Raw genomic sequence first — 12300 nt, forward strand, 5'->3', positions numbered from 1 at the left:
AAGACATAGGTTCTCCTCATGGTGAAAAATTATCAGGAGCCCTGTAAAAGGAAGTCAAGAACAACTTTTTTCTCATTTCTCATGTGGCTATAGTTAAGCTTACAATTAAATAGTTGCCAAGTTAGAAAATTAAAGTATGGCTTAAATAATTCACTCACTCACTCACTCACTCTGTCCAGGTGTGCCAGGAGACTCAGCTGCCATTGTCAGAGGTGACGGACCAGGCCAAGGCAGTTCTGGAGGAGATGGCACACACTCTCAGGATGGGGGCTATCCGAGGATTTGCATTCTTCTTGGTTAAGGCTCTCAAAGAGCTGTTTCGACGTATCTATGTAAATGAGGAGGGGATTCAAAGGGTGAGTGAAGTCAACCAGATAGCATATGATTTTTGTCATCATAACATTTCAAGATTGTGATAAACATTCTTACTAATATTCAGATTGTTTAAGTATATTTGGCCGTGAGTATGTGAATGTTTGAAATGTCTTGAACATGTAGACATATGTCTGAAAGTCATTTTGTGTGCATGCCACTGTAACACCAAGTTGATGAAAAAGGCTCTTTATTTATTGTAATTAAAACATTGATACAGCTGTCACATTTTCACCAGCAGAAAATGCATATATGTTGTCGAAGGACAGCAAAACTGTGCAGATATGTGAGGCAGATCCCAAAGTGTTGTCTTTTGTTATTTGCAGACATTTGGCATTTTCATTTTTCACTATTTCCATGGAAACAATTCTGACTTAGCCTTACCACTTGAAAAATGTTAAATATCTCTCAGCAGAACTTGGCAGAACTATCAGGTAGTTCTTGAAGTGTTGAATCTTGCTGTTTACAGATTTTTGGCATTTACATTTTTCCTGGTTTCTATGGAAATGATTTGGACTTGGTCTGAAAAAGTATCCAGCTGGACTTTAGTCGCTGCCAGATGATTTGTTCTTTCAAATATATTGGGGCCTTGGGCATATGTCATCTTCTTGTTATAGTTTCCTATGTGGTGAAATAGAAAGAAATTGGAAAACCATGATCAGACAGGTGTTGAACATTAGCCATTGTTTCCCTGAATGTGAGCAGGTTCGCAGCGTGATGAAGGAGTACCCGATATTGCTGATGCCCAACCACCGCAGCTACTTGGACTTCCTCCTCATGTCCTACGTCTTCTACTCCTATGACCTCCCTCTACCCGTCATCGCCTCTGCCATGGGTACGTGTCTTCATCACTACTTCCTCAGCCTACAAGACAATCTTCATGCCACATGTTTCAAATATTCACATCTAAAGTGCAGTCTTCTCTCTTACATTGGAATCTGTTTGATTATGTTTGGGCTTTTAAGGTATACTGATGTCCTGTCTATACAAGACTGTAGCTATTTTATGGTATTAATTATTTTATCAGCTCATCAGTTTTATATATTGAACTATATTTATCCCCCCGGCATGTAATCCGGGGGATATAGTCAATGCCTCATCTGTCCATCTGCCCGTCCGTAATCATTTTGTTTCCGGAGCATAACTCAGAAACCGTGCAATATTTTTAGACCAAACTTGATAGATATAATAATCTCAGCCTATGGTTGTGCCTTTTGCTATTTACAGATTTTTTGGTATTTATATTTTTTTTTTGTTTTTCCATGGAACATTTTGGTGTTAGTCTTATGGTGGGGTGGGCTTCGTTTCCGGAGCAGAACTCAAAAGCCATTCAATATTTTTCTGCAAAACTTGGTAGATATGTCAGTCAGAAGCTGAAGTGGTGCCTTTTGCTATGTACAGGATCTTGTGAATGTATTATTTTCTTGGTTTCCATGGAAATGTTTCGGACGTAGTCTGAAAAGTGAGAGGTGTGTTTGGTTTCCAGAGCAGAACTCAAAAACTTCGTAATATCTCTCCGTAAAATATTGGTAGATATGTGTTGCAGACAACAAAGTGGTGCCTTTTGCTCTCTACAGGTTTTTGTGATTTAGTATTTTCTCAGTTCCATGAACAAGTTGCTGACGTCGTTTCCGCAGCACAACTCGAAAACCGTTTCATATCTTTCAAAAGATCTTGGCAGATAAACGAGACAGATCTTGAAGTGGTGACATTTTCTGATTACAGATATATGGCATTTATATTTTTCATGACTTCTATGGAAACAATTTGTCCTTTCAACTATGTGGGGGTCGGGGGGATATGTCATCTTCTGACGGCTCTTGTAAACTTTCCTTACCATAGGTCTTATGCATGTTACCTCAAGCTCTGCTTAAAAGAGATCAGACAGTCGTTGATTTGCCATTCTACTAAAATGGCTGCCTTGTGAATCAACATGTGCACAGGAACTGAAGTGAGGAGATCTCTCCTCTCTCGCAGGCACGGTCTGCCAAAAAATGACCTTACTTCAAGCGTCCTGCTTGGCAGACATTTTTGGTTTTGCTCTACACTTTACTTCATCTATTAAAGTTAGGCATGGTAGGTATGGTAGGTATGTTTTTATGGGTCTTTTTAGTGGGTGAGGAAGAAATATATGTGTACCTACCTGGCTGCCTTGTGTTTCTCACTTTGTTGTGGGGTGTGTTCCCACATCGCGAGTGGTTTTTTTTTTATGTTTTTTTGGTATTCCCTTGTGTCCTTTTGACAATAATATCCCTACTTCACTTTGCATAATGTGTTGATTTTTCTCATATTTTGCTTGTTTTTCATGCTTTTCTCGGCACAGTGGGGCAGCCATTTTGGTTGTGTTCACCCTAGTGTCCTGTTTATTTGGGCATGGCCATTTTTGCTGCAGGGGTGTTTCCACCCTTTTTCATGTGTTACAACTTTTATGTGCATGACCCACCATTTCTGTTGTATCGGCAAAGTGCAGACTTGCTGAGCATAGCCATCACTGCACTTCATTGTCCGTTGCCGACTCTATGGCGTTTCTCACCATTAACAGGAAACTTTTTTCCCTGTGCAAGAGGAAGGTGTCTTCTCCTTCATCTTCATTGGATACCCGTACATATATGCCATGGAAACCTGAAGGACGATCCTCCCCTTCAATGGTGCAGACATACCATCAAAACTCTTCCTATGCCTGAACATCATCTGACACTTTTGTTGATTTATCCCAACCAAACACCTTATCTCATCCAGAGGTTCAGAAGTTTGTGTGGACTCTTCTTCTACATGCAGCTGTCCTTACTAGCGCATCACATGATAAATCCCTGAAGCGTTTTCAGGCTCTCCCAAGTCTTCTTATCGAGTAGGACTGTAAGATATTAGCTATTGACACTGAACTGAAATGGATACTGAAACCTATTTCACCTCTCGCCTCTGCTACCTCAGCTGCCACTTGGGACTTAGTGGAGGATAATGCATCTAGAATAGAACACCTTTCCATTCTGTTCCAATGGTAGTGTAAAGTTTTACACGATTTATTGGCACATCTCTGAGCAACGACGACCATGACGACTATTGTGCAGCGGTCTGGTTTCCTTAATCCTTCCTCATGGCAGGAAGAGTAGAAAGGAAGTTGCTGAGAGCTGCCTTCACATCTCGCTTCTTGTTTGATGAGAGGATTCCCCAAGTTTATAGGGAGCACGCAGAGCTTACCAACACTGAGACATCCTTGTCTACCTTCAAGGCTCTAAGTTGTGCCCTTCATTGCAAGCTGTCTACAAAAGGTTACATTCCAAACAGAGCTTCTGTCTGCAACAAGAGAATGTGAGCAGGTTCGGAGCGTAATGAAGGAGTACCCGATATTGCTGATGCCCAACCACCACAGCTACTTGGACCTTCAGCAAAGGACGTGATCATGACAGGTCCAACACTGATGTTCACTGTCGCCAGCAGGACCGTCCCTGGGAGGCCCCCTTGACGCCCAGCAGGGGTAAGGGGATGTGCCCTTACACAGGTTGCTGATGTTTCAAACCAACATATATGGGACCTCCCATCCCTAGCCATGCCTGTTAGTCTTTCTCCAGTAGGCGGGAGACCGGGGGTCTTCTGGCCCAAATCGACAGTCCTAGAAGATCCTTACATCACCAACGTTCTACACGCTGCCTCAGACTACGATGCCCCACTCACGTGTGTATGCTTCAGATCAGCAGTTAATTCTACCAGACAACATTCAGATGTTTCTAGACAAATAGGTGATAGAGACAGTCCCTTGGGGTCTACCCACCCAACTTTCTGGTTCCCAAAAAGGATTTTGCCAAGATGAGAATGATCAACAACATGGCAGTTTTCAATGATCTTTTCCTCTTGGAACCACCTCACTTCAGGATGGTGTCCCTGGAACAGATGCACACAAAGCTTGCTCCCAGGGTGTGGCTGGCAAGCCGCATCCTCCGGGACCATCTACATGTGCCCATCTACCACCATCACAGCAAGTACCTAAGTTTCGTCTTCAACAGGACCCACTACCAGTGGAAGGTGCTTCCATCTGGAATTTCTACGGACCCATGGCTTTTCACATGGATTAACTTGCTGATCACCCTGTTCATACGTCTAAGGGGCATTGAGTTCGATGAAGATGGGCAGTCGACACCATGGCTCTGTCTTGGGAAGGTCTAGAGGCGTATGCCTTTCCACCACCAGATCAAGTAGACAGAGAGGATTCATCTGCTTTTGTTCACGCCTTTGTGACCAACCAGAATCTGGTTAGCAGATCTGCGCCATCTTGACAAAAGAAGCCCTCTACATTTACTAGAGTGGCCTCACATGCTCAGACATCCACACAGTCATCAGCTGCACCCAAATCCGACTGGGTTTCATCTGTATGACTGGTCTATCTGCAGAAGGCTCTGAAGGGTAAAGGGTTCTCCATGAGCTTTGTGCTCATCATGTCTCAACAAGATAGCTTTACGATGATAAGCGGATTTCATTTGAGAACTTTTGCATACAGAAGTCCTAGGACCTGTTAAAAGCCTCTCTTCAGTTTATGGCGGATGTCCCCCTCTTCCTTAGGAAGTCATGGAATCTGAGAGGAAGCACTATTGATACTTATTTATCAGTCCTTAATCTGTCCAGGTGGTCAAATGCAACTTAATGATCTCAAAGGTACCGGAGCTTAATGCCATGCTTAAAGCTTTCAAGCTGGAGGACCAGGAGGGGTCCTCCCTACAAGCCCTTTGACTCTGCTTCATTTGATAACCTCCCTGCTGGCTCTGGTCACAGCAGCTAGGGTTAGTGAGATCCATGCCTTGGATGTCACCAGAGTTTGTTTTGAGCAGTCCCAGCATGGCCTTGTTTAGTTGGGACTTCTTGGCCTTCTTGAACCAGCTGCCAGGACAACCGGACAGGATGTTCTCCATTCCACCTTTGCCTTCACTTTTGGGGTACCAGGACACTGACAAACTGTTGCTTTGCCCTGTCAGGTCCCTTAGGATGTATATTTCTAAGTCATCAGCCAGGAGACAGTGTCCCAAGAGACTGTTCCTCCCGTTTTCCTCTGCAGCAAAGGGTGAGGTTAATAGAAATACCATTGCTCTCTGGCTGCGCACTACCATCCTGGCCGCCTATGATGTGGAAGGACTCCCTCAATGGTATAGCCAACAACCAGCATGAGATCAGGGCCCTGTCTTCAATTTATAGCACTCCACAGGCTCTGTGCTTTGCCAGCTATTGACGGTTGTTTCTGGAAGTCCCCTACTATCTGTGCAAGCCACTACCTGAGGGATCTGTCCATTGAGGATGTGCAGGGACTGTTGGTCCTCTGGTGGTTGCTCACATACTTTCGCCTCAGACAGATTGGTTTCTTTCGGGTTTCCTTGGATTACGATCTGTTTCTTGTTTTAGGCACTGCCTCCCCTCAACTGATTCAGCTTGTTTTTTCCCTGGTTTCCCTAGCATGTTGTCCTGTTCCTTTGGACAGTCCTCCGGAGCCTGACACTCCACTCTGTCCACTCTGTCAAATCCATATGGATAGGACCTATGGTAAGGTAGTTAAATATTCATTAAAATCTAAATATTTTTGATGTTTAAATACATACCTTACCATAGGATGAATGCACCTCCCCACTCGGCTCTTCGGACCTGGTCAGTAGTGATTTTTGGATAGACCACGCTTGCGCAAGAGGGGAGAATTCATCACTTCCGTTCCTGTTCACCCGTCGATTCATGAGACAGCCGTTCTAGTAGAATGACGAATCAACAACTGTCTGATCTCTTTTAAGTGGAGCTTGAGGTAATATGCATCTAAAATGTTTAGGTTTAAATAATTTTGTACTTCAGTGTATTGCACAGTGTTTCTGTTCAGTGAGTTTAGTCTTACACTGCTTATAGCAATATTCCAGCAATGTCGTGGCAGGATACCAAAATTGGGCTTCATACAGTACAAATACCCATATTGCCACACATATTCTAATATATGTTTGACAGTAATGGACACTGACTGCACATGCAGATACTATTTTGTATTACTATTTCTTCATTTCGCCTAGCATGATGTTATTGCCATGTTATAGTGACAGATACAGGAGATACGACTGTGTGAGACACACTAATACCTTGCAGCATATAGTTTCGCCATTTTCCATTTACAGATTTCATGGGCATGAAGTTTGTGGGATTATTGTTGCGTAACTCTGGAGCCTTCTACATCCGCCGCAGCTTTGGTGATGACCAGCTGTACTGGGCAATATTCACAGAGTATGTACAGACTCAGATCTGCAATGGAGACCACCCCATTGAGTTCTACGTTGAAGGGACAAGGAGCAGGACCTCCAAGTCATATCCCCCCAAGTTTGGTGAGATATTATATCTGCTTAACCATGTTGATGGATGTTAGACCTGATTGCTTCTTGTAACAAGTAATTTAATTAATCTTGTCAGTCTCGGTGGATTGTCGCTGGCTGATGTGCTTCCTAAGAATACAATATTAATGACTTGCCAAAACTTACTAGCATCATACTGCTAGAATAAAGCCGATTGGCAACAAGCAGAATCTGATGTAAGACTCTAATTACGTAAGCTGTCTCTTATTCCTGATAGGCTATTGTCCTGATATTTTGTTGATAGAGTGTGAGATGAATATGGTAAATAATGTGAATATGGACGTCATTATTCAGGTAAGCAGTATGCAAGTGTATATTTCATAAAGTATACTTATCCAACGGTTTCTTTCTCTATCATACACACTATGGTCTCGTTAAGTTGTTTCATTTACAAATGCAAAACAACCTACTTATCTGTAATGATCAATCAATTTAAACACACAAACTTGTCACAACAAAGCTGAAAATTTGTCGAGGTGATATTAAATATTAACTCACTAAAGCAACTCATTTGCAATTTGTTATCAAGGTTCCTGATTCTGGTTCAGATTATAAGTGTCTGCTGTGTCACTGAATGGATGGGTGTACACCTTGTTTTGTACCCAGGTATGTTATCAGCAGCGCTGGAGCCGTACTTCAAGTCCCACATCCCTGATATCATGGTAATACCGGTCAGTGTCAGCTATGACCGCATCCTGGAGGAGTCACTCTATGCCTATGAGCTGCTGGGAGTCCCTAAACCTAAAGAGTCTACCTCTGTAAGTTCTGCAGATATACTGTCAGTAACCATTTACCATGTCCATCAGATTATACAAATTTCTTTATATATTTCTCATTAGGTTTAACAGTACTAGAATTCATCAACTGTAAATGGTGAATGAGAAAAATGTGAGTTGTCTGATCGCATTTGTTTAAACTTTACAAATGCTAAAATATTTTTATTATTTTCTGTTTCTTAAACTTGGAAGAAATAAGACCTTAATAATAAAAGCGAACAACTTTCTGTTCCTCATCACTGCTTATATCAGATTTTAACAAGTATACAGTGGTAAATATATCACATTTGAAACTCCAGTCAAGAGCTCTGCTCACTTGGGTCATGCTATACTCTCTCTCTCTCTCTCTCTCTCTCTCTCTCTCTCTCTCTCTCTCTCTCTCTCTCTCTCATTAATTTGGAGATACATTAGTTTCATGATTTACAATTAGGTTTTAACAGAAACAATATTAAACAAACTGTTATGATATGTTAACATCGATCTACCAACTTTATTTCCAGGGTCTCTTGAAAGCAAGAAGCGTTTTGAATGAAGATTTTGGCAATGTCCATATTTTCTTTGGTGAACCAGTCTCCATACGGAAATTTGCAGATGGGAAGATAGACAGAAGCAGCCACAACTTGGCTCCAAGGTGAGTCAGCAGATGTTACACATTGACTTGTAACTCGTGTTGTTTTTCAAGGAGTGTTGTCACAATGAATACCTGTGACTGACAGTATTCAAGTATGAATAGAAAGAATCTGTCTTCACAAAAGTAGACTTCTTCACTAACACTGTAAGTATTTACATAATTGAGTTGCCAGTGAAGTCAAAGAGAAAAGTCCAGACCTGCTTCATGAGTTGTACAGTCATGGCTTCTGTTGATGCTAACTCTGTCTTAAGTCTGACATAACGTTTACTCCATATCTCTATACACAGGTACATTGCAAGTTTGACAACCGAGGAGCAGAGACTCCTGCAGAGGTTTGGACACAGCATTGTGTTGCGGCACCAGAAGCACATGGTTATCTCCCCTTGGTCCCTGATCTCTGCAGTGTTGATGCAGAGTCCCAGTGGTGTGTCGGTGAGACAGCTGGTCAGAGAAGTGGAGTGGCTGAAGAGACAGGCCTCCAACCTGGGAGCATATATCGACTGGCCATGTATGTTGTACGACAGTATAATTGTCTATATGGGAGGCCAATACCTGGCCATGTATGTTGTACGACAGTATAATTGTCTATATGGGAGGCCAATACCTGGCCATGTATGTTGTACGACAGTATAATAGTCTATATGGGAGGCCAATACCTGGCCATGTATGCTGTACGACAGTATAATAGTCTATATGGGAGGCCAATACCTGGCCATGTATGTTGTACGACAGTATAATAGTCTATATGGGAGGCCAATACCTGGCCATGTATGCTGTACGACAGTATAATAGTCTATATGGGAGGCCAATACCTGGCCATGTATGCTCTATATGGGAGGCCAATACCTGGCCATGTATGTTGTACGACAGTATAATAGTCTATATGGGAGGCCAATACCTGGCCATGTATGTTGTACGACAGTATAATAGTCTATATGGGAGGCCAATACCTGGCCATGTATGTTGTACGATGGTATAATTGTCTATATGGGAGGCCAATACCTGGCCATGTATGTTGTACGACAGTATAATAGTCTATATGGGAGGCCAATACCTGGCCATGTATGTTGTACGACAGTATAATAGTCTATATGGGAGGCCAATATGTCACACTATATGATTATAGACCATAAAGAAATGCAATATTGGCAGAGGAGGAAGAACTTTTTAATAAGTGTGTTATTGTTAAGGTTGTCTAACAGTAATTTGGAATAAAGCACACAAGTCATTGTTTATCAAGGTATATTTAATCAAGATGTTGAAGAGGTTGTAATTAACCTAAATGAAGTGCTTGTAATACTGGTGCAATATTTCTGTTTTTCTCTTCAGCCAATGAGAATGCAGAAAACATAATCCGTGCCAACATTGTTCTGCACAAGAACATAGTATGTGTGACTTCTGAGGATGTAGTGGAACTGATGGCGGTCACCATCCCGCCCACTGTCCGACGCCAAGACGAGTTGATGATGACAGCTGCCCAGCATCTCATGCTGTCTCTGTACAGGAACCAGCTGATGCATGTGTTTGTACGTGTTGCCTTGATAGCCGTGTGTATCAATTCCTGTGAGGAACCTACTCTCTCTGTTGGTAAGTTCAGTTTATAAGTCTCATATTCTTACTTTGTTTTTCAACTGATCTTTCTCACATTGCATTTTGTTTGAGTAATCTCTTATATGTTTGAGACTCAGTGTGATCCTATTACAGAGCATGTAGATTACAACTTCTTGTTTACTGTATAGAGAGACGTTTCAGTATATATCCTTGCACTCTAAGCAAGACAAAAATGACTACAATCAGTGATGATGGAGATTGTTTTTGTGTGGGTTCTAACATCATGTGTATTTAGCACACAAGATCAAGAGGGGTTGATTATGAACAAAAGATGAAAGGGGCATAGTGTTGCATATTTGATTAAAGTATGAATTTGGAATTCACTGGAAGTAGTTGAGGGTGCAAGGTGGTTAGGTTGTTTGGGGTTTTTTTGTGTGTGTTTTCTCCTTGTATTTCAGGTTGTTTATTTTGGTCATTGTGCTTTCTGAGTTGATACTAGTGGGTTCTGTGGGGATTATATGCAACCTTGGAGGCCAGTTTGGTTAGATATAACTTGTGTCTGGATCAGATACACTTCTGTGTAAATGTAGCTCTAAATCTGGCCAGTGTTCCTGTATGTAAGTCAGTGCTTTGTGCATTTGTTTGTTTATTTTTAACTTACCTTACCATAGGTCTTACGCATATTACCTCAAGCTTCGCTAGAAGAGATGAGACAGTTGTTGATTCGCCATTCCCTCGATGGCTACCTCATGTAATCTACGAATGTAGTCATGGAAGTGACATGATCTCCCCACTCACGCAGGTGTGAACAATCCAAAATCACTTTTACTTCTTGCCTTCGTCTGCTCAGACGTGTTTTGGTTTGCTTGGTGACCTACTTTTGCGGTTCAATAAAGTTGTTTCCTGATTGGTAGGTATGGTTTGTATCCCTTAGTTGTGCGTGTCAAGTTAAAGAATTATTCAACTGCACTTACTTTGTAACCTCGTGTTGTCTTTTCTCTCACTTCTGTGTGGGTTCGCCTGTGTTGTGTGTGAGTGCGGCATGGCGTCCGTGGGGGTATTATAACTTGCTGCTTATTCTTCCGCCATGTGGTTTTCCATGTTGATTGTTATTACTGGCCATGTTTCACTGCATTTATATGTTTTTTCGTGTCACGTTAAGGTGTAATGCAGGCAGCCATTTTGGTTGTTTGCCCTTCGCTGTCACAAGCTTGCAGACATGCCTACTTTAGAGCGAGGGTGCGTTTGTTGCTGCATTTCTTGTATGGGAGTGTTTTTGTCTTCCTTGCGTTGTTTTTCAACGCATTGTTATGTGGATGTTTTGTCTGTTGCCTTTAACTGTGTATGACTAGCCAGTTTTGTACTATCTGCAAGGGGCAGAAATCAGCGAAGGATCCCCACCCTTGGTGCCCAGATTGTGCGTCTAAAGCCTGCTCTATTCACGGATGCTGCCAGTACTGTGAAGCGTTATCAGTGACAGACTTCAAGACTTTTCTGGTGGTTAGGAGGAAGCGTTTCACACAGCGGAAAAGAAGGATGTCGTCTCCAGCGTCTTCTTTAGGATCTTTGCTGGATGACCCTGACCTACCACCGCTTTCAGTACCTGTGCCGACGCCTGGGATGGGGTGCTCGTCCGTGACACCTGTACATTCGCCCCCGAACCACCTCGCTCAGACTCTTTCATGGACCTATCTCATCCAGATGCCTTGTCTCATCCAGAGGCCCAGAGGCTCCTGCGCTCCCTCCTGACGCCCAGCGCTGCTGCGAGACCAGCGCCTACCCCGTCACCGGTGCCTACGTCTACGCCAGCATCTATGCCGACACTAGTGCCTATGCCTGTGCCAATGCTCATACCTACGCCAGCACCATTGCCTACACCATTGCCTCTGCTACCAGGGGTAGACATCGCTTGCGCTCCTGGTCCAGATCACCTCAGCGCTCCTCTAGGACTCTGCACTCGCAGTCGCCTGAGCCACCTCGGATCTCATCCAAGGAATCTGCTGCTCACGCACTTAACGTCCTCTTCTACTCAGCGGCGTGTGTCCTTCTGTGTCCTGGGAAGACCCGGAGGAGCAGTTCTTTTGCATGGACGATGAAGAGGAGGCAGGAGATGACTGCGATGATGATGGTACTTACCTACCCTTATCAGCCGTCTTTGAGTGGATTGCTCACAGGTTACCAGACTGCCCTTCGCCTTCGGCGGATTCCAGCAACCCTGCGGCAATTCATTTATCCCCGGAGCTGCTCATCCCACCTCATCCTATGGTGGCAGACGCTGTGGCCTTATTAGATGAGGATTTAGCGAAGTTATCATTGAATCCGACTATCAAGGCATCTAAGTCCAGGAGGTCAGATTATAAGATTCACAGCCTGGATCCCGGACAGTGGGGCTGTCCAGGATGAATCCCTCAAGCGAATATTGGGCTCCTCGCAGTCCCCTTACAAAGTACAGGATTCCAAGTTGGCGGCCATCGATACTGAACTCAAGCAGATGCTTAAGCCAATATCTGCACTGGCTTCTGCTACCTCGGCGGCGGCGCCGATGAACTTGTCCGAAGACAACGCTTCGGGGATTGATCACCTTACGACAATCTTTGCCTGGCAATGT

At 43.3% G+C, this 12300-nt stretch overlaps 1 protein-coding gene across 1 annotated transcript in view; it reads left to right on the top strand.

The window, feature by feature from the left end:
• LOC137294117 (dihydroxyacetone phosphate acyltransferase-like) overlaps positions 1-12300 on the top strand; it is a 28141-nt gene that overhangs the window by 7291 nt on the left and 8550 nt on the right. The window contains exons 3-9 of the mRNA XM_067825075.1: positions 180-356; positions 1078-1207; positions 6504-6707; positions 7341-7492; positions 8011-8141; positions 8429-8649; positions 9471-9728. Of these exons, the coding sequence (XP_067681176.1) occupies positions 180-356; positions 1078-1207; positions 6504-6707; positions 7341-7492; positions 8011-8141; positions 8429-8649; positions 9471-9728 (1273 nt within the window). The remainder of the gene's footprint in view (positions 1-179; positions 357-1077; positions 1208-6503; positions 6708-7340; positions 7493-8010; positions 8142-8428; positions 8650-9470; positions 9729-12300) is intronic.

Source organism: Haliotis asinina, chromosome 8 (assembly GCF_037392515.1).
Source record: "Haliotis asinina isolate JCU_RB_2024 chromosome 8, JCU_Hal_asi_v2, whole genome shotgun sequence".
NCBI lineage: Eukaryota > Metazoa > Mollusca > Gastropoda > Lepetellida > Haliotidae > Haliotis > Haliotis asinina.